General features: G+C 38.2%; 1 protein-coding gene and 1 long non-coding RNA gene across 3 annotated transcripts in view; both read left to right on the plus strand.

Annotated features, from left to right (window-relative positions):
- olfm3a (olfactomedin 3a) overlaps positions 1 to 9,292 on the plus strand; it is a 34,970-nt gene extending 25,678 nt beyond the window's left edge. For both annotated transcript variants that reach the window (XM_007566599.2, XM_007566600.2), the window contains exons 3-6: positions 351 to 506; positions 4,732 to 4,951; positions 6,962 to 7,068; positions 8,051 to 9,292. In XM_007566599.2, coding sequence (XP_007566661.1) covers positions 351 to 506; positions 4,732 to 4,951; positions 6,962 to 7,068; positions 8,051 to 8,728 — 1,161 coding nt within the window. In that variant the 3' untranslated portion in view covers positions 8,729 to 9,292. The remainder of the gene's footprint in view (positions 1 to 350; positions 507 to 4,731; positions 4,952 to 6,961; positions 7,069 to 8,050) is intronic.
- Positions 9,293 to 10,942: 1,650 nt separating this feature from the next.
- Positions 10,943 to 16,346, plus strand: LOC103148008 (uncharacterized). Its single transcript, XR_477312.2, has 2 exons — positions 10,943 to 11,738; positions 15,695 to 16,346. It is a non-coding gene; the product is annotated as an uncharacterized LOC103148008 (long non-coding RNA).
- Positions 16,347 to 19,052: the final 2,706 nt, after the last annotated feature.

Raw genomic sequence — 19,052 nt, forward strand, 5'->3', positions numbered from 1 at the left:
TAGCATTGTTTGTGTAAAAACAATTATGTTTTGTTTTTACACAAATAATTTTGAGTTACAGATACAATGTGAAGAAATCATCTTTATTTAAGAGTCTTAAAAGCGCTATATATATATATATATATATATATATATAAAGAAAATATACACTAACTACACTGTATAAAAAAATGCGGTTACCAGAATTTCACCATATAAATATGAATTTTACCATAAATTTGAGCTTTTCTTTACAGTGCAGTGGCAGTACTTTGAGCCATTTGTACAATATATTGATTACATGCTATTAGCTCAGTCTGCGAACAGAGACCGTCTCGGGTCGTTGCTGACCTTGACCTTTTTCGTTTAAGGTGCAGAACATGTCTCAGTCCATTGAAGTGCTGAACCTGCGCACTCAGAGGGATTTCCAATATGTCATAAAGATGGAGAACCAGATGAAAGGCCTGAGGACCAAGTTCAGACAGGTTGAAGATGACAGGAAATCCATCATGGCCAAGAATTTCCAGGTACTCCAAAGCACTCTGTTATCACAGCGCTTCGTTTAAACCCCTGGGTTTACTTCACTTAGTTGCCTGGGTTGATTGTATTTCATTCAGATCTCGTTTTAGACCCTTTTTTTACACTATAAGTAGAAGAGGTGGGTTTTGTTGCCCTTTATTTGACAGTTGTCAGACAGGAAAGTGTGTTGTGAGAGAAAGGAAGACAAAGGTCATCAGGCTGGGACGCGATCCTGTCGTGGTCACATGAAGGACTAAGGCGTCTCCTGACTTGAGTTGTGCTTCAGCCCTGTTCCACCGCCGCACCCCAGAAGAGACCCTCTACCCACATTTTACACTGAATTTAAAGCACTTTGGAGTCCTGGGCCTCAGGATTTCCTGCTTAAAATTTTTTGTGTCCAATTTTGACCCAAAATCAGTCAAGATGAGCCACTGCCAATACAAAGCCATAATGTTGAACCATATTAAAGGGGCAGCATCATCTGTTTTTTAGCCAGACAGTGCAATTTCATAGCATAATCAAGTGACTATGTTAACTTTGGTTAAAATTACTGTATATATCAAATATGACTTAAAAGATATTACTTTGTTCTGTTGCTTTAAAAAGCTCCTGAAACTCCGCCTTCAAGAAGTTATCAAACATGGCTCCCCTATTAACCCTTTAACCGTTTTTACCAGCGTTGCACTGAGAAGTAGCTCCTATAACGAGCTCAGCTGATGCCCAGTTCCACCAGGTGTTTGCTAATTGCTGCTGGCTAGTCTGAAGGAGCTGAGTATGGGAATCGTGGGGGAAGGCTGCTCTGTGAGGCGGAAGTAGCTCCAGGGAGGAGCTTTGTCCTCGAAGGCGGGGCTAGGTCCGCCTGGGCGTTTTTGCAATGAGAGATTAAAGGATTTCTGTAACATGCATGAAAGAATCAAAGCAACACTCCAGGTATATTTTTGATGAGGGAATAATGTTACAACATGATGTAAAGCTCAAAGAAGTCAATTTTACATAATACTGCCCTTTTAAAATGAAGTTGAATTGAATGGCATGCACTTTCTTAAAACCACAGTGGTTTTAAAGTGCAGTAAAATCACAAATTTCAAGAGTATCATTTGATATAGATTGCTATTATTATTATTTTATCCCTCGTAACTCAATGATTTCAGTACATTGTATGTTTTTCTTCACAGTAAGAGATGTTTGGTCTCTTGCTCACACAGACTTTTTTAAGGAAAGCCAATTTTTTGAACACTTCTAAATCTGAAACTCATGCAGCAGCCTTATCCTGGCTCACTCAGCACATCCAACTGTCGTCTACAGAAAACTGCCACCTCACTCCTGCTGACAATATTTTCATGTGAAGCAGTTTACCTTAGCGCTTTGCTAATTCTAAAGTGCTTGCTCTGTGTTTTGATATGACTCACTGATAAATGCCCCCATAAAATAGAGAGGTAAAACCCTGTATGATTGTTCCATTTCATTAATTCTATTGTTCGGCTTTCATGTTTGTAACATTTCATCACCAGTTTCTCAGATGTGCTCTGTGCAGCTTGTGGGAAGAGGTGGGTGGAGTGGCCAAAAACGCATTTGTACTCAAGTAGAGGTAAAATGAGTAATCTAAAAAGTTATTTGGTTAAAAGGGCAATTTAATATATTGTAACATCTGATTTAATTTGTGAAAATAAGGTAATCAAAAAACAAAAATATAAGCTTATCTGAAAAAGAGAACATCATGATAAAACAACAAATTCAAGCTAAAAAACTCATTTCCAAATATTTTTCCTCCTAACATGAAACTCTCTGAATTCTTTCTTACAGCAGGTAATTGAAATATGGTAGAACGGGACAAAGTACTTCCTGTGGCGTTATCTTCTTTTTACTTCGTATTCATTTGACCTCCAAATGGAACAGCAGATTCAGCAGAGCGAAAATGACAGGACAATGAAGCATGTGAACAAACAAGAAGTCTCACTTAAACACAAACTGTGTGTGTGTGTGTTTCTGTAGGCAGAAAGTTTACTAAAGTAAAAGTTACTTCATAGTAACATTGTTCATGTAGAAGTAAAAAGTGTGGTGCTACAAAGCTACTTCTAAAGGTTAATTTTTCTCTAAATTTTATAGAATAAAATATAGCTGAGTAAATGTAACAAGTTACTACCCTTCCCTTGAGCTAACAGGCTAACGGCTTTACTAAGGTGGTAAAACCCATGGAAAAAGTTAAGACATCGGTATATATAAGTTACAATACTTATAATATACAGTATGATGTAACGCTGTAGCTCTGGTCTGTAGATTACCCTGGACAGCAGATGCTGGAGTATGAAATAGTTAAAAGTTGCTTTTATGTCAAGTTATTTGCGGGGGGAAAAAACATTTTTTTCCTAGAAAGAAAAGTCACATTGAGCAAACATTCTACTTTTCTGTTGAAGAAGATGTTTTGATGTTAAACCCTGATGTAAAAACCAGAAGAAATTGTTGAAGTTTTTGTTGTTGATGGTTTTCTTTCCCTATAATTTTGTGAAAACGACTTGTTGTGACTGTGGGACACAATCAACGAAAGGTAATGTTAGTTGTGAGATTTTTGTCACAAAATGTTGGATTTCAGAACCATTCTTGACCTTCGTGGTGATTAGGCTTTCCCTTTTTATTCATTGGAAGTATGAGAAGAAAAGTAAAAAATAGTTTGGAGTTTGTTCCTGAATAATGTCTGGGAAATATCTCTTGTTCAACATCAGGCGTTTGCAACATTTACAATGCAGAAAGACATTTTTCTTACTACTCCCAAATAGATTTTGCCTTGAGCTGCAGAATCTACACCAGCCTTGGGGGGAAACAATTATTCTTCGCTTTAGATATCGGAACAGTTTTACAACATTACTGCTCAAAGCTGTTAAGAGGCACCGTGGAGAGCCTAAAGAACCAAACGCAACTCTGAAGCCGCAGGTTCAGGACCTCGGGTTTTTGTTTTGTTCTGTTTGCTGCTTTGCTTCATCTGTGCCGGATTCGCCATGCCATTGTTTTACTAGTGCTGATCTCACTGCCCATTTCTGCCTCGATCTCCCGGTCATTGTTCTCCCAGTTCTGCCGCAGCACTTTTCTACCATTGTTCTGTTCTGTGACTTTTTCTTCTTTTTTTTTCCGCAGTCCTTTGAGTTTTAGTGGTTCTCATCAATAAGTTTTAAAAATACATCTTTTGCAAATGAATCATGACCTCATTGTTGGTTCTCCAACTTAGTCCTCTGGTATTTATCTGTATGGAGATGCAGTTCAAGGAGTTTACATCATGAAAACATGCAAAACACCATAAACTTCATGCAATCAACAATTGTTAAAACCAGTATCAGACATTGCATTTGTCAAGTGCCATCGTTCAAATTATCAGCACACATCAAATATGTTGGTCAACGTTTCATTTATTATGAATGTAAAGGCAGCTCCTGAACTGATGGGTTTTCAGTCTAGATTTAAAGAATCTCAGTGTTTCAGCTGTTTTGCAGTTTCCTGGAAGTTTGTTCCAGATTTGTGGTGCATAGAAGCTGAATGCTGCTTCTCCATGTTTGGTTCTGGTTCAGAACAGAACCAGAAGACCTGATTGGTCTGGAAGGTTGCTATGACAACAGTAGATCTTTAATGTAAATGACTGAACTAAGCCGTTCAGTCATTTATAAACTTATCAAGTATTTTAAAGTTTATTCTCTGAGCTACAGGGAGCCAGAGGAAGGACTGTAGAACTGGAGTGATGTGCTCTAACTTCCTGGTTTTAGTCAGAATGCCAGCAGCAGTGTTTTTGATCAGCTGCAGCTGTCTGAATGTTTTTTGGTTGTTGTTTTTAAGCAGGCCCGTGAAGACGCTTTTGCAGAAATCAAAGCAACTAAAGATAAACACACGGATGATATTTTCTAGATCTTACTGCGACTTCAGTCGTTCAGACCTGGAAACGTTCTTCAGGTGATAGAAGGCCGACTTCGAAACTGTAAAACTTTGTAACTTTGCATTTGCGGAAGATGTTGGCCGTAAACTTTCAAGTCACTGTAGCAGCAGATGCTTTCACCCCTCCCCCCCTCCTCCCAGCAAATAGCCACGCTGTTCTGGCTTCACACATCCATCACGTCTTGAAGTAGGTTTTGATCCCGTCAAACAGCACGATGTCTCCCTCCTGACTGCCTCTCCCGTGTCTCTCATCATCATGCCGTCTCCCATCATTTTTCCGCCGCCGCCATCCCTCTCCCCTCACCTCCCCCACCTCAGGAGCTTAAGGACAAGATGGACGAGCTGAAGCCGTTGATCCCCGTGCTGGAGCAGTACAAGATGGACGCCGCGCTCATCTCCCAGTTCAAGGAGGAGATCAGGAACCTATCTGTGGTGCTGACGGGCATCCAGGAAGAGATCGGGGCCTACGACTACGACGAACTGTACCAGCGGGTCCTGCGGCTGGACACCAGGCTGCGCAGCTGCATGGGCAAACTAAGTGAGTGCTGTTTATGTCCACCGCTCCCCACTGGATTAAGTCAGAATTTTAATCATGTCTCAAGGAAGCTGATATATTGTGAAACCTGCATGAGCTCAGCGTTATTCTGAAGTCTTATTAAAAAAAAAAATAAAAAAAATAAAAAAACAGCCCCGGCGTTCCACAGAAAAATGAATAACACCAGCAGAAGAAATATTACATGCAGCCAGAAGTTGTCAGAACCATACCTTCACCTTCCTCATTTTTTATGCTGCTGGGTAGCATATAGAAAAATAACCATATAGGATACGTGAGTAAAAAGTATTGTCCACAGATTCATAAAGCTTCTTATATGCAGCTGGTAAAACAAGAGTTGAACACCACAAGGGTTTTTCTCAGTTTAAATATTTTAACTTGGTGCAATTGACATAAAATTCAAAACAATTGTCTGCAATGACTTAATACATGAAAAATAAATTAGTGGAGTTAGTCCACAAATGAAGTTTTGGGAATAACATAGGGAACTGAACATTTACAGAGTACTTTGTTTTTCGTTTTGTTTTTCATTTTGTTTTGGTCATGTGCATTGCTCAGGTCAGGTGTGATTTTTGACCCATTCACAGTCCATGCTATGATGTTCCCACTTAGAAACGTCACCTTGGCATGTGATTTCCAGGATGAAAATCTTCCTTACATATTTCCCTGTACTCCACTGACTATTGCACGTCTTCTGTAGTAAAGTTTGAACAATCAGTATGATTTCTCTTCAGCAGTGGAGTCTTGTGCATTGGCTGCACTGAAGTGCCATTCTACTGCGACAGAGATGCGAATCTGTCAGCAATTCCGAAACAATTTTTGATTCAGAAACCAATTTTTCTAGTCAAACAATCTGGGGATTCTGTTTAAATGGTGTGACTGAGAGGAAAAGACATTGTAAACATACAGAACATTTATTTAAAACAGTTCTGGAAGGTGGTGCACTGAATCAAATTGCATCCGTTTATATTTGGACGAAAATATGTTTCTGCATCAAACTCTGCAACTTAACTTACCAGGATTACGTTAGCTTAGCCGCCTGGCTTTTTCTCAAATAAAAAAATATATATTCAAGAATTATTCAAAATAACATTTGAATAATTGGGACTACACTCACAAATAACAGCATCACAGACGTACAGCTAAAACGCATTTTAAAATACATTTTGGGGGCATTTTGAATCAATTCAGAATTCCACGCACTCAGAATTGCAAATCTAATTTTTTCTGCGCCTCCATTCTGCAGGTACAGTTAAGTTTTTTTGCATATGTTGCCAGGTTATGTCCAGTCAGTCGCTGCACTGAAGCATGTGAACATTGTCTTCCTTTCAAAGAAATCCCAAGTGGTTAATGGTTAGCTCCCTCAACTTCCACTCCAGTGCGACAAAACGAGGCCAATCCGGTTCGCGCTCGTGTCGGCTTGTTTTGGATTGATGACTTTTAACAGCAAAATCTTCCACGATCTCTTGAAGGAGGCAATTAGGAGTAACATGTCCTCCCTTATCGCCTTCTAATGAGCAGAAAACGAAGCAGCTTGTGGTGTTAATCTTCTTCGACTGCAGCCCCGCTTTTCCAGAGAAGTTTGTGATGCTATGAATTAGTCAGAAGTTCGGGGTCTGAATCACTAACTAACCCTGAGCTTTTTAAGGCTCTTGTTTTCTTCTGCTTTGGAGGAGGCAAGAGGGGAAAACCGCAGTTTCATTTAAGAGACGGTTGTTTTTGTACACGGTTTTGAACTAAGGACCAGCGCGGCTACGATAAAAAAAAAACAGAAAAAATGGTAGAAACCCCGTGAACGCAGAGTAACTTTTAGATTCAAACAACAGTCGGACAATTAAGCTTCGAGTTAAATAAAGTATGCGGTTGTCGGTGCTATCTTAGTATGCACGGGGGGCACGCTCCCTGGCGACGCAGGCATGAAATTGGCTTGAGGAATCTAGTTAGAGACTGAAACCACCCCCAGAACATCTTATTGCTGCTTTTCTGTATCAACAGCATGCGGGAAATTAATGAAAATCACTGGACCCGTTACGATAAAGACATCTGGAACCCGGTTTGGGGCTTGGATGACGGATCCGCTTGCAGCAACCCGAAACAACAGGGTGAGTCATGATGAGATTGGGTTTGTTGTTGTTTTTTTTTTTTTTTCCCCAAAGATCAGAGAGGAGAACGCTTGTGGAGTAGATTTAGATTTTTAACAGTAAGAGAAAGAGTGAAGCAGTGATTCTGGTTGGATTATTTTCTATTTGTGGCTGTAATTTTTTGATATAATCATGTAGAGAATTACCAATGATAATAGTTGATGGTGTCACACAGTGGGTTGCAAATGTATAGACCTAGACTTTCTCACATTTTGTCACACAACCACCTTATGTTAAAATTTTATGTTAGTCCAACACAGACAAAAAAAAGAATATTGATGGAAAATTTTGAATAATAATAATAAAATCCCCAAAATATTGGTCTGCATATGTATAGTTCTGGTACTTTTTCTAAGTAATGGATATTTACCAGTAATACCTCTGGTGTGTCGCTTGGTTTTCATGATGCTGTTTGTTCAGTAAACCTCCAGGAAACAAATAAATTTTGGAAACATTAAGACATTGATACATGCTGGCAATTTTGTTAGTTTTTTTTTTTTTTTACCCTTGAAATCATCTCAGAGGCCTTCACAGAAAAAATGTATTTAAAGTGACATTCTGAAGCATTTGGATGCACTGGATTTTATTTAGAGGAATATGAGTAAATTGGGCCGAATACAAACGCGTGCTGCAGTTTTTGCCCTGAATATTGGGATGTGCAAAGAAACTTAAATACATTTTTCTTGTGAGAGAAGTAGTCATCCATCACATGTGCGACACTGGATTTATTTTGAGGTATTACAGTAAAGAGAGCTGAAAACCGCAAACTATTTTCCTTCCAATTTATTATTATCCACTTCTTAAAGTTGGTCGATCACGTAAAACCTCGTAAAAAAAACTTTGTGGTGTTACCGTGAAAGAATTTGAGAGAGTGGAATATTGTAGCCAGTCCCCGCAGAATCAGGTGCAACTCTAACTCATTCCTCCGTCCTCTCTGACATAGGTTTGGTATATGGACAGTTACACCAACAGCAAGATTGTGCGCGAGTACAAGACGATAGATGATTTTGTGTCGGGAGTGGTCTCTCAAACCTACAGCCTCCCGTTCAAATGGGAGGGAACCAACCACATCGTCTACAACGGCTCGCTTTACTACAACAAGTACCAGAGCAACATAATCGTCAAGTACAACTTCGAGACGGGCACCGTTCTCGCCCAAAGAGCCCTGGAGTTCGCCGGCTTCCACAACATGTACCCGTACACCTGGGGGGGGTACTCCGACATCGACGTCATGGCCGACGAACTGGGAATGTGGGTCGTGTACGCCACCAATCAGAACGCCGGCAATGTTGTGATCTCACAGATAGACCCCGACACCCTGCAGGTGCTGAAGACGTGGAATACGGAGTACTCCAAGAGGAACGCGGGCGAATCGTTCATGATCTGCGGGACGCTGTATATCACCAACTCCCACCTGTCGGGAGCGAAGGTTTACTACGCGTACTCCACCAAGACGTCCAGCTACGAGTACATAGACATCCCGTTCCACAACCAATACTTTCACATCTCCATGCTTGACTACAATGCCAGAGAGCGGGCGCTGTACGCCTGGAACAACGGACACCAAGTGATCTTTAATGTCACCCTGTTTCATGTCATAAAAACTGAAGATGACTCCTAAATGTGAAGCAACGAAGAAGAGCCGCTGTTTGTGATACCAGGACCAGCCAATGAACTGTTTCCTTTCACCAGAGTTGAACTTTGCTGTCTCTACTTGAACCTTTTGAATTTTCTGGCTCTGTATTCTTGAGCATGGACACCAGTGACTTTACAATAAAATATAAAAAGCATTTTTTTTAAAATAACTTTTCATTGCTGCTGATTAGTCTGGTATGCCTTATTTGCAGAGTGTTGAGTTTTCCAGCCAAAAACTCGAATCTTTTGCATGAATGTCATAAACTTGTCCACTGTACTTTGCTAAAAATCTAGTTGTTTTGTTGCAAATCAGATTTTTCTTTTTTTTTTTTTTTTTTTTTTTTTGCTTTCCAGTGTTTGCTTTGTTTGTATATTTAAAGTCTATTTAAAGTTGTATTTAATATTTGAAAGCAACCTGCCGGCTGTTCGCCACAATGTAAATGAGAAAACGCGGTTGAGCTTTCGTCAGGGATTGACCCTGTAAATTATTAATGACACGATGTCTCTGTGAAAGAAGAATGTTTGTATTTTTTATAAACAAAATCACTGAAGAATGTCTGTGCATTTTCATTAAAAGTGAATATTGTACATTTCATGAAAATATTTTTAAATGCTGAAAAAAAAATCTGATCTGATGAAGAGATAATAAAATCAAAAAAGGGAAACTAGTTGATAAAGGTTGCAGTTTTTTTAAGCATGACAGCAAAATTGAAGAAGAAACAATATTTCTTAAATTATGGGAGTCAAATATTTTTGAATTTCCTTAAAAACATGAGGTAAGTTTGGCATAAAAAAAGATATACTACACACCATAGCCACAGTGAAATATGGTGGAGTCAGGATCAAGGTCCGGAGCTATATGTCATTATATAAAACAAAACTTTTGGTTTGGGTGAATAAAATCAGAAACCGTTTACTTTTTACTTAACTTCGTCAGGTTGGTTACTGCTAGAAAGCTAAAAAAAGAAAAGAAATAACATTTTTTTGGCTTCTCACAAAATCCAACTATACGTCAAAACCAAGAAGATTTTGCCATTTTTTCCTACTTATTCAAAAATTGGCTTAACCAAAAAACAACAACAAAGCTTTCTAATGGTCATAAAACCTGAAGAGATTTATGAATAAGAAATGTAGGTCAGTATTTATTACTGTGTCATGATATGGTTCGACTCCAAGAAAAAAGAATTTAACCTCAAGAAAACATTCAACACTAGCATATTAAATATTCAACAAAATTAAGCAAAAATGGTGATATAAAACCTTTTTTTTGTATCACAAAAAAATGGTGATACATTTTTTTTGTGTGAAAACATTGCAAAATGTTTTTACACATTTTACAAATGTGTCAAAACCCAGAAAGATTTATGAAGAGATTTATTTTGTATTAAGTCTGTTTGTAACAAACTAAAAACAAAACAATCATCAAACTCTTGTAGCCTCTTAGAAAACATTTGGCTTCAAAATCTAGTTTCCACAGCTTCCAAATGTTTGTTTTCTTGACCCTGTTCCATCATTTTTGAAGAATCTTCCCTGTGTCCCGTAAAAAATAGGGACATTTTTTCTTCTTCTTTTTTTGTCAAGCCAGTATGCAGATGTCCTCTTTCTGTTCGTGTTTACCTTCTACAGACAGCATGCCGACTTTCATGGAAATGCGGTTTTATTTTAGTTTATTCCAATCATGAAACCTGTTGCCTGTGCTCTTGCTAGATTGCATACAGAGCCTGCCTGGACATACAGTATTCATAATACACAGAGGATCAGGCCCAGCTATGAATACTGAGCACAACCTCTTAAACAGAGTCTCCTCCATGATGAATTTGCATGGCACAGATTACTTTTTTTTTCCTGGAACATCAATGACTCGAAAGCACAACAGGACAACTTTCCCAAGAGAAATAGCAACTAAATATGCAGCTGCATGCAACCAACCCCTGATCAAAATGCCCTATTTTGTTTGCATAATATGCAATACAGTTTGTTTGATTTTTTTTCTAATACATTAATATATATAAATGCTGAAACATACATGTACACCTCCACCGATATTTAGTTAAAATATGTAACTTTTAGAAGAATCGATATTTTTTTAACAACAAAAATTGTGCGTTTTTTTTTTTTTTTTTCCCCCCCCAGGAACATTTAGGCGATTATTAGAGCTCATCTCCGTACTGCACTCCATGTGCATACTTTAATTCGTATATAATTTGGAAACAATTTGCAATAAGTTCAAAAGCTGTGAACTGAATTCTTGTTTCCAGAGATCAGCGGAGTTGAAGAAATAAGTCGATGCGTCATCAAAAGGTCAAAATTGATCTGACATTAAAGTGCTGATGAGTGCAGGGCAATCAGAGCCGCAACGTAATTAGCTTTCCGAAAACAGATCACGTTAGCAGGTACACCTCCATCAATTCTTAATCCTTGGTCCTTATCTTTCAGGCCTGGACGGCTCGCAAACCAAAATCAACCTAAATGCAGTTCGGACCGCCACTAAAACGCGGATGCTTCTAGAAGCCAAAGCATCCAGATAAAATGCACAGCTACACCATGCTAGCTCCACACCGAAAGCCCCTGGCTGGGATTTAAATCACGAACCTTTTTTTTTTTTTTTTTTTTTTAACAATGCGCCGCTTCGCCGTTTATGGTAAACAATGAAGGGGAGTTGTGCCCTTAACTCAGGCGATGGCGGGGCTCGGAGTAATTTATGAAGACGTCTCAGCCCCTTCTTTTTATCATAATAAGGGTAAAGATGAATGGATATGATGGCTGCGGTGATGACAGCATTTTTCAGAGAGCGGAGGAGGGATTTTTATGCACTCAGCATGAGGCGGTCTCTCTCTGAGGGCTCCAGACATCGTTTGGCATTTCCATCAGCCTGTGGTGGTGATAAGATGATGGACGGATTTAAGGGAAAACTGCCATTTCTTCCGTCTCACTGCTGGCTTTCCGTCTTCGGCGATGTGTCTTTGGGCAGGATGTTTACTTCCTAGTGCTTGATGGTGAGTGTTGAATGTGTCTCAATGGTCACTTAGACATTTTGTCAGTTCTTAAAGGTAGAAGGTAAAAATGCGTACCACAAAAGTCCCATTATGCTGCAGTTGAAACATAAAAAAAAACGTGATTTTCCATTAAATAGTCTCCTCTATTTAACTTTTTAATCAGATAAAGTCAGTCTGACAAACATTTGTTCTCTTTCCTTTTGCTTATTTTTTTGCTATCAGTTCACCGTGTAGGGATCAATGCTACAAGTGCCACTCGGTAAAAGCCCATGCATCACCATTGTTTTCCAACTCTTCCACTTTAGAAAAAAACAGGGGAAAAAATCCCATCAGTGCGACCTAATTGAATCAAAATGGCCCTGCGGAGAACCCCATTAGCATTGATTTTCCCACTCCTCCCCTGCGAACACAGCATGTGGTGGTTTGGATGTCTGCCTGATGAAAGCAGCTGATCCGAGTCTGTGTGTTTGACAACACTCATGTTTATCTGATCCCAGTAGCAGCTCCGGGATGTTTTTCCCGTTTTCCCGTTTCATCCTGCTTCCTGCTTCTGTTTCACACCTGCCAAATTATAAAGCTCCCTTAATACTTAAACTACTCATTGTGATTAATTATTATTTTTCATGAATAAAGGAAGTGAAAGTCAAAACATTGCTGATATTAATTCAGTTGTATTATTATCTGAAGATTCCCTTTTGAGCCTGTTCAATTATGAAATGTCTTGATCAAGCCAAAATATCTCTAAGTCACTTCCTACTGGCAATTATTTAATGTGGACTATAACTTAAATATTCAATACTGCCGTAAATTATTAATTGCTAAACCAGGGTAAGCAGCACCATTCAAATCTAAAAAGTCAAGTTAACGTCTGTTAATACAGCTTTGTATCCTAGAAATGCTACGTTTGGACTGAGTGTCCTGAAAAGCTAAAATTAGCTAGTTGCAGCCATTTGGCTAGCAGTTAGCCTTCACTACTTTTACACAAGTACCATCCTTACTCCAAACCCTAACCTCTAGTCTCTATTGTGAACATGTTAAGTGTTTGAAGACATAACATGAAGAGCAATATCCCCTTTTGTTGCTAATAGTAGTTAGCAACACAACAATTAGCTAATCTTAGCTTTCCAACTTGTAGCTAGAACAGTTGCGGTGACTTTCATGTAGTTTAAACGTCCAAGACAAATACAGTGCAGCTATTCTGCTTGCTAGAAAAAATATTCCTGATGTTAATTCCTAAATTGGAATGTGTTTAATATCTATAGTGCAAAATGTGTTAAAGTTGTTACAGATTGAACTTTTTTCCTCCTTTTACTTGCAGTATTTTTGTATTTCATGACATAAATAATGTAAATTGATCAATTTTAGCTACAGTTTTAGAGTTTATTTGAAATCTGTTTGCTATATTTGTCATATTAAGCTAAAGCTACTTTGTATATTTTAGTAATAAGACTATCATTCTGTAATTTTGTTTATTTAAAAATGCAGATCTAATACGATAAAATGACTAAATTATATTTTTTTTAAAAAGAACTGTCAGGTTAAAATTCTGAAAAAGTTTTTCCTTTTTTTTTAATTATTTTTTTTACCTTGAAAAAAAATGTGCTGCATCAGGAAAACTAGACTTGGTTGACAAACCTGGTTTGTCCACCAAACTGCTCTCACTGTCCGCATGTTTGACAACCAGGTCAGCAGAAATAACAGAGAAAAGAAAACAAGACATCCAGTCATTTTTTCAGGCCAACTAAGTACAATCTCTCCACCATAATCAAAGCCAATTTCAGAAAGTATTCATGACGAAGACGTAAGTTTTGAAAAAAATGTTTTGTAAAGATAGAACCATGAAAGGTTCAGAGTTGTGAGTTTAGGAGCAAATAGCTGTGCCTGTTCATAAATACTCGCTGTTCATATTTCTTGGTGCAGGTGGAAGGATCCGAGTCTGGGAACGGACCTCAGAATTTAAAGAACAGCAAGTAGGACAGGCGAACTTTGGAGATAAAACCGTTAAGACACTTCTATACTCCTGAGCAATTCTTTCATAAGTTCAAATTTGGAAGAATTTGTTGACATCACACATATTAGTCTGGACACAGTAGTGGGAGTATCATGCTGTGGGAATGTTTTCGATGATGTTGGTCTGTGGAAAATGTGAATGGGCTGGTTTAAATCGAAGCATTTTTCAAATTCAAATTTAATTAAAAATTTGAAAATACTATATCGATCTTAAAGGGAAACTAAATATTTCAGCTACTTTTGCTTCATTTCAACTGAAAAGTAGTTCAGACTAAATGTTAATTCACGTTGCACTTTTCCCTTCTTTTATTGGTAAAAAAGAAAAACCTTGGAAATCCTTCCACTGCACAGTTTAAACACTGTGTTGATCTGCTGCTTTGTTGTTTGTTTACATTTTAATTTTGAAGCTGTTCAATCTCCACCATAATGTCTGCTTCACATGAATGTAACCAATTTTATTTAGACTCAGTAATGTATTTATCTACAGTGATTTCAGATGTCACATTATATTTTTGCCAAGAAATTACGCATTCAGATCATTTTAAATGGTCTCATCTATATGTATCTCTATTTATGCAGCTTCTGTCAACATATATTGTTCTTTTTAAATCAAGTGCTTCTTTCTCTATAAATCCCAGAATAGTGCGTCTTTCCACAATTCCTTCTCTGTCAGTCTCTGGGTCACATAAACGATTCCTGAAATAAAAAAAAAACTCATCCCATTTTGTATAACAACAGAGCTCAGAGTTCAACATAGCTGAGGGGATAAATTGACGTTTTACTGTCGTTCCATTGAATTGACTCCGATGTGGAGCTGCTTTGTTTCAGCTAAATTAATGACCATTGCTGTGAAAAGTCATTTTGCCCCCCTGCAGTATTGATTATGTGGTACCTGTCAATAATCTAATTGGGCTCATAATTAATTTCAAATTAATGCCATGCTGAATTAGGCCCATGAAACTAAGTGTCTCCACAGGATTTTCTTTTTTTTTTTCTTCTTCTTTTGCCATCTGCCCAAATTTGACTGCTAATCCATAAAATGCAAACGTATTTATTTCAACGTTCTCTTCTGTTGCTGTGATTTAGCTCCACTGGTCTTTTGTTTAACTCTTTTTTCTTACGAACTTCTAACACAACTTCATACGCTTTTTTTTTTTTAACAGACTGTGCTTTTATATCAAGTATAAAAATCTTTTCAATAATCAGCCAGAAAATCCCAATCCATGCATTCCTAGTTTTAGGCAGTTTTCAAAAATATCAATCATTTTCAGCATTGCCATAGTCATTTAGGAAGACTTTTGATGTAATGTTCAATAGGGTAAAAAGATGTTTACTGATTTAGAGAGATTCTTCTTTTCATAGACCAAGATATACAATAAGGTGTTGGAGGTATTTTCAAATTCCAGACTTCAACTCAATTAAAAATCTGTGACAAGACTTAATTGAATGACGCTCTCTTCCAATCTAATTCAACTTGAGCTATTTTGCCAAAAAAGAAAGGACAGAAACGTCAATTTAAGTTTGAAAGCTAGTTCAGACATCCTATTTGCCTAAGAGGTATGAATACTTTTGCAAAGTACCACTTGATGTGCCAATTTCTTTAAATAAATGAGCGTCCGACCAGTTTTCAGCTGAAGTCGAAAAAGACAAAAGAAGGAAACATCTGTCTGAACAGGTTTACGCTCCCAAAACCAAAAAGAAAAAAATAAAAGCCACTTTTATTCCAGCTGGCTTAAAAGGATAAAACATTTTCTTTGATATCCACCTAATTGTATCGGGAAATCACAGCCATTATTTCCACTCAGGCTCTGCAATGCAATATGCATTTTATGAGAAACATCCACAGCCGTTTCAGCAAAAGTGGGAGTTTTTGTTGCCATGGGGCAGCTGAAATCAAATGCTAATTTTTATCCTGTCAATTGCCTTCACTCTTTCCCTCTTCACAGCGTCCCTCGCTCTGTCTCTCACCTGCTATTCGGCAAGTTTCATTTCCTTCAAGGGGCCTGGAAAATTACCACACCGTGGGAGTGATGACCTCACAACATTTTCGGTCGCCGCGGTACATAATTATCGTGTCACCCCAAGTGCAAGTTGTGCTGCTTCACATTACACGGTGTGACATGCCTCGATATGAAACCGGAATATTAACTGTCACCAAAAGTGGGACGAGAAGTTAAACCGAGAAGCAGGTAAAGCTGCCACTTAACAACATTTACAGAACAGAGACGCGGACAACATCAACGCCTGGAAGGGTTTCCCACACAGTGCTGCCTGGGTTATGTTTGTTAGCATAGATACAGTTTCTTTTTACATAATCTTTGGAAGTGGTTTTAACATATTGTACCGTTTTTAAATTATTTTTTTTATTTATTAAGAAGAAAACAAGCTGTCCAAACCAGCGATGTAAAAGTAAAACTGCCTCTGTTTTAAATTTTGATGTTTTTCATAAAAATTGAGGACCGGGTTTGCTAATTAGCTTATGGCTAGAAAACCTTTGTGCAAAACAACAGTTCAATATGTAACACTGTTCACTGTGCTGGCTTGATTCAATGAACTTCAACTGAATTTAATTAAAATAATAATTTAACTGTGGTAAACCCCATGTTTTTAGTCATCTTTCATTAGCCACACAAGACCTGATTACTGCACAATCAGTAAAACATTCAAATAGAAGTTGTCTGACAACTTGAATCAGGAAGAAAGTTTTCAAAGACTATCTATCTATCTATTGATATCTATCAAACTGGAAAGGATTGCCATTTCGGATGTTTAGGATTCCAGGGAAACCATTATCCACAAGAAAACTAAGGGAAAGTGGGAAACCTTCCAAGGAGTGGCTAACCTACCAGAATCAAAGAGTGAACGGTCAACTCATCCAGGAGGTCTGAAAATAATGCAAAGCTACATCTAAACCACTGCCAACCTCAGCTAAGGTCAGTGTTAATCAAAAGCAAAAAAATGGTATCCATGGAAACTCTCAAGGCCAAAACCAACAATGCAAAGGACCTTCTCACATTAGCCAAACAAAATATCTTGATATTAGCTAAAACCTTTGGGAAAACAGTATGTGGACCGCTGAGACAAATGTGGATCTTTGCAAATTCTTGCATTATAAAACATCCCAAGTTTTGAACATTTCAAAAAAGGAACAGCTCCATACATTATCACGTATCATATTTCATTAGCCACACCGATACATTCTTATGTATGGATCTGTTCGCTATATGTAACCCTAACCCTATATGCTAGTAAGACAAACCCCAAAACACCTGCAGCTGAAATTGTGGATGGAGGAGCCATGTTTCTTGTTTTATACCGTTTCTCACCACCAGGGGGCTGCATTTCATTTTGTGTACCAATTATGGCAGCGGCAGGTACGAGGTTAATCAAGGTGAAGTATGATTCTGTTCAGGTGTTAATGAGAAAAGGCAAAAAGTTTTCTACTGGTTTAGTCTTGTGTTCTGGAGGGTTTTATTTTCTCTAGATGGAAACGACAACTTAGATTTTAGTTGTAAAAGAAATAAATGACTTTTGAAAGTGGAAAGAAGATTGTCATAGTGAACTTTGAGTACAAAACGTGAAATAAAGCAAACAAAGATTTTAATCGCTACAGTGGCAATCGACGGTTGTACAAATCTCTCACTCAGATGGCGCTGATTACAAATGCACGCCACACTTCTTAGATTTTTTTCATCCTTGCCAAAACAAATAAATCTCCATCATTTTCTTTCCACCTTACAGACATGCTCTACTTTGTGTTGGTCACATAAAATCTTGATAAGATACATTGAAGTTCCTGGTGTTAACATTATTAGTTAATTATATATGCTTTTCATTTGAGCAGAACCCCATTACCAGCAGCTAAAATGTAAAAATGTGAGTCATTTAAAATTTATTTAATTACCATTTTAGATGTATTAAGAGAGTTTAGAATACCCTGTATCTTGCTCATTTCTCATTCTATTTTAAGGTTTTTAGGTCAGGCATTTATTCCACTTTTGCTGCTGAAATTGTGACAAGGCGTGTGTGTACATGTGACCTTTGCTGTGACACAGGCTTTAATCGCGTCTTCTTAATTTGCTCTCTGAAAGGATTTCTGAAAGCCCCGCCTCGTGGTTTAATGTGCCGAGTCCTTCGGGAGCCAAAGATTACTCGCCAAAGGACATCACTCAAAAATTATTCACACATCACAAAGTGCCATCACCAGGTTCAGCTAGACAATTCAGTACTCTCTTCTGCTGCGGTGATGCTTGTTCTGAAGCCACAACAGTTTATGCCGAAAGTCGTTAATCTTCAGTCCACATTTGTCTCTGGATGCCAAAGTGTCATTTAAAATGCTCATTTAATATATATGTATATATTAAAAAAAGTGGGTTTTTTTTCACTTTTTTGTTTTCTGCTATGAAACGGCCTCCTTTGAAAACATTTAAAGGATGAATGAAAGGAACGGCATCTATTTGAAGGCATTGTGTTCCGGCTCCGTTTTCGCCGCAACACAGCAGAAGAAATGAAGCAACAAGGTGGAACGCCTTCCCCACCTTTCATCGCTTGCTTCTCCCAACTACAAGGGAGGAGGAAGAAAAAAAAAGGAAAACCAAAACAAAAGTAATTGCAGCCTCCTATCAGCGCCAAGGTTCCGTTTTCATTTCATGTTGCGGCATACAGGCGCTGCTTATTTCCATATGAAATGCAGAGGAGCTATGCACACATTTGGACTGTTCCTGGTATGTCGGCGTAGCGTACCGTGGGGTTTGAGCGCCTTCGTGCAAAGAGTAACGCCTCGTGATTGAGGTTTTGTTAAGAAAGCCATAGGTGTTGGAACTGCCTCTAAAAATAACCAAAACGGCTCCTCCACAAAGGAAGGCAGCTGGGGAACTGCTGTACACTGATTTTGACATGTTCTCAAAAAAAATAAAATAAAATGAAATAAAGCTGTACAGTAACTTAGGAAATGTATTTATGCTGCTTAAACTCTGTCACGTTACAAGCACAAACTACTTCGGTTTAATGCCATCGACACGGAAAACAAACAATTCCGTTTTTCTTCTACGTTTTATCCAAATGATCTTTACAAATCGTGGCGGACATTTTTGGCTAGTCCCTTTGAGTCCAGGTTACAGTACACAGATGATCAAACTGATTGAAATGTGGACTTTGACTGGGCTATTCTCACACTCAAATATGCATTGTTGCATTGTTTCATTGTACCGCTTGCTGTGTGTTTAATGTTCTCGCATGAAAAGATGACCCTATAGAGGAAAAGCATCCCCACAGCATGACTCCTCCACCAACGTGTCTTATGTT

The sequence above is a fragment of the Poecilia formosa genome, unplaced genomic scaffold (genome assembly GCF_000485575.1).
Source record: "Poecilia formosa unplaced genomic scaffold, Poecilia_formosa-5.1.2 Scaffold193, whole genome shotgun sequence".
Lineage (NCBI taxonomy): Eukaryota > Metazoa > Chordata > Actinopteri > Cyprinodontiformes > Poeciliidae > Poecilia > Poecilia formosa.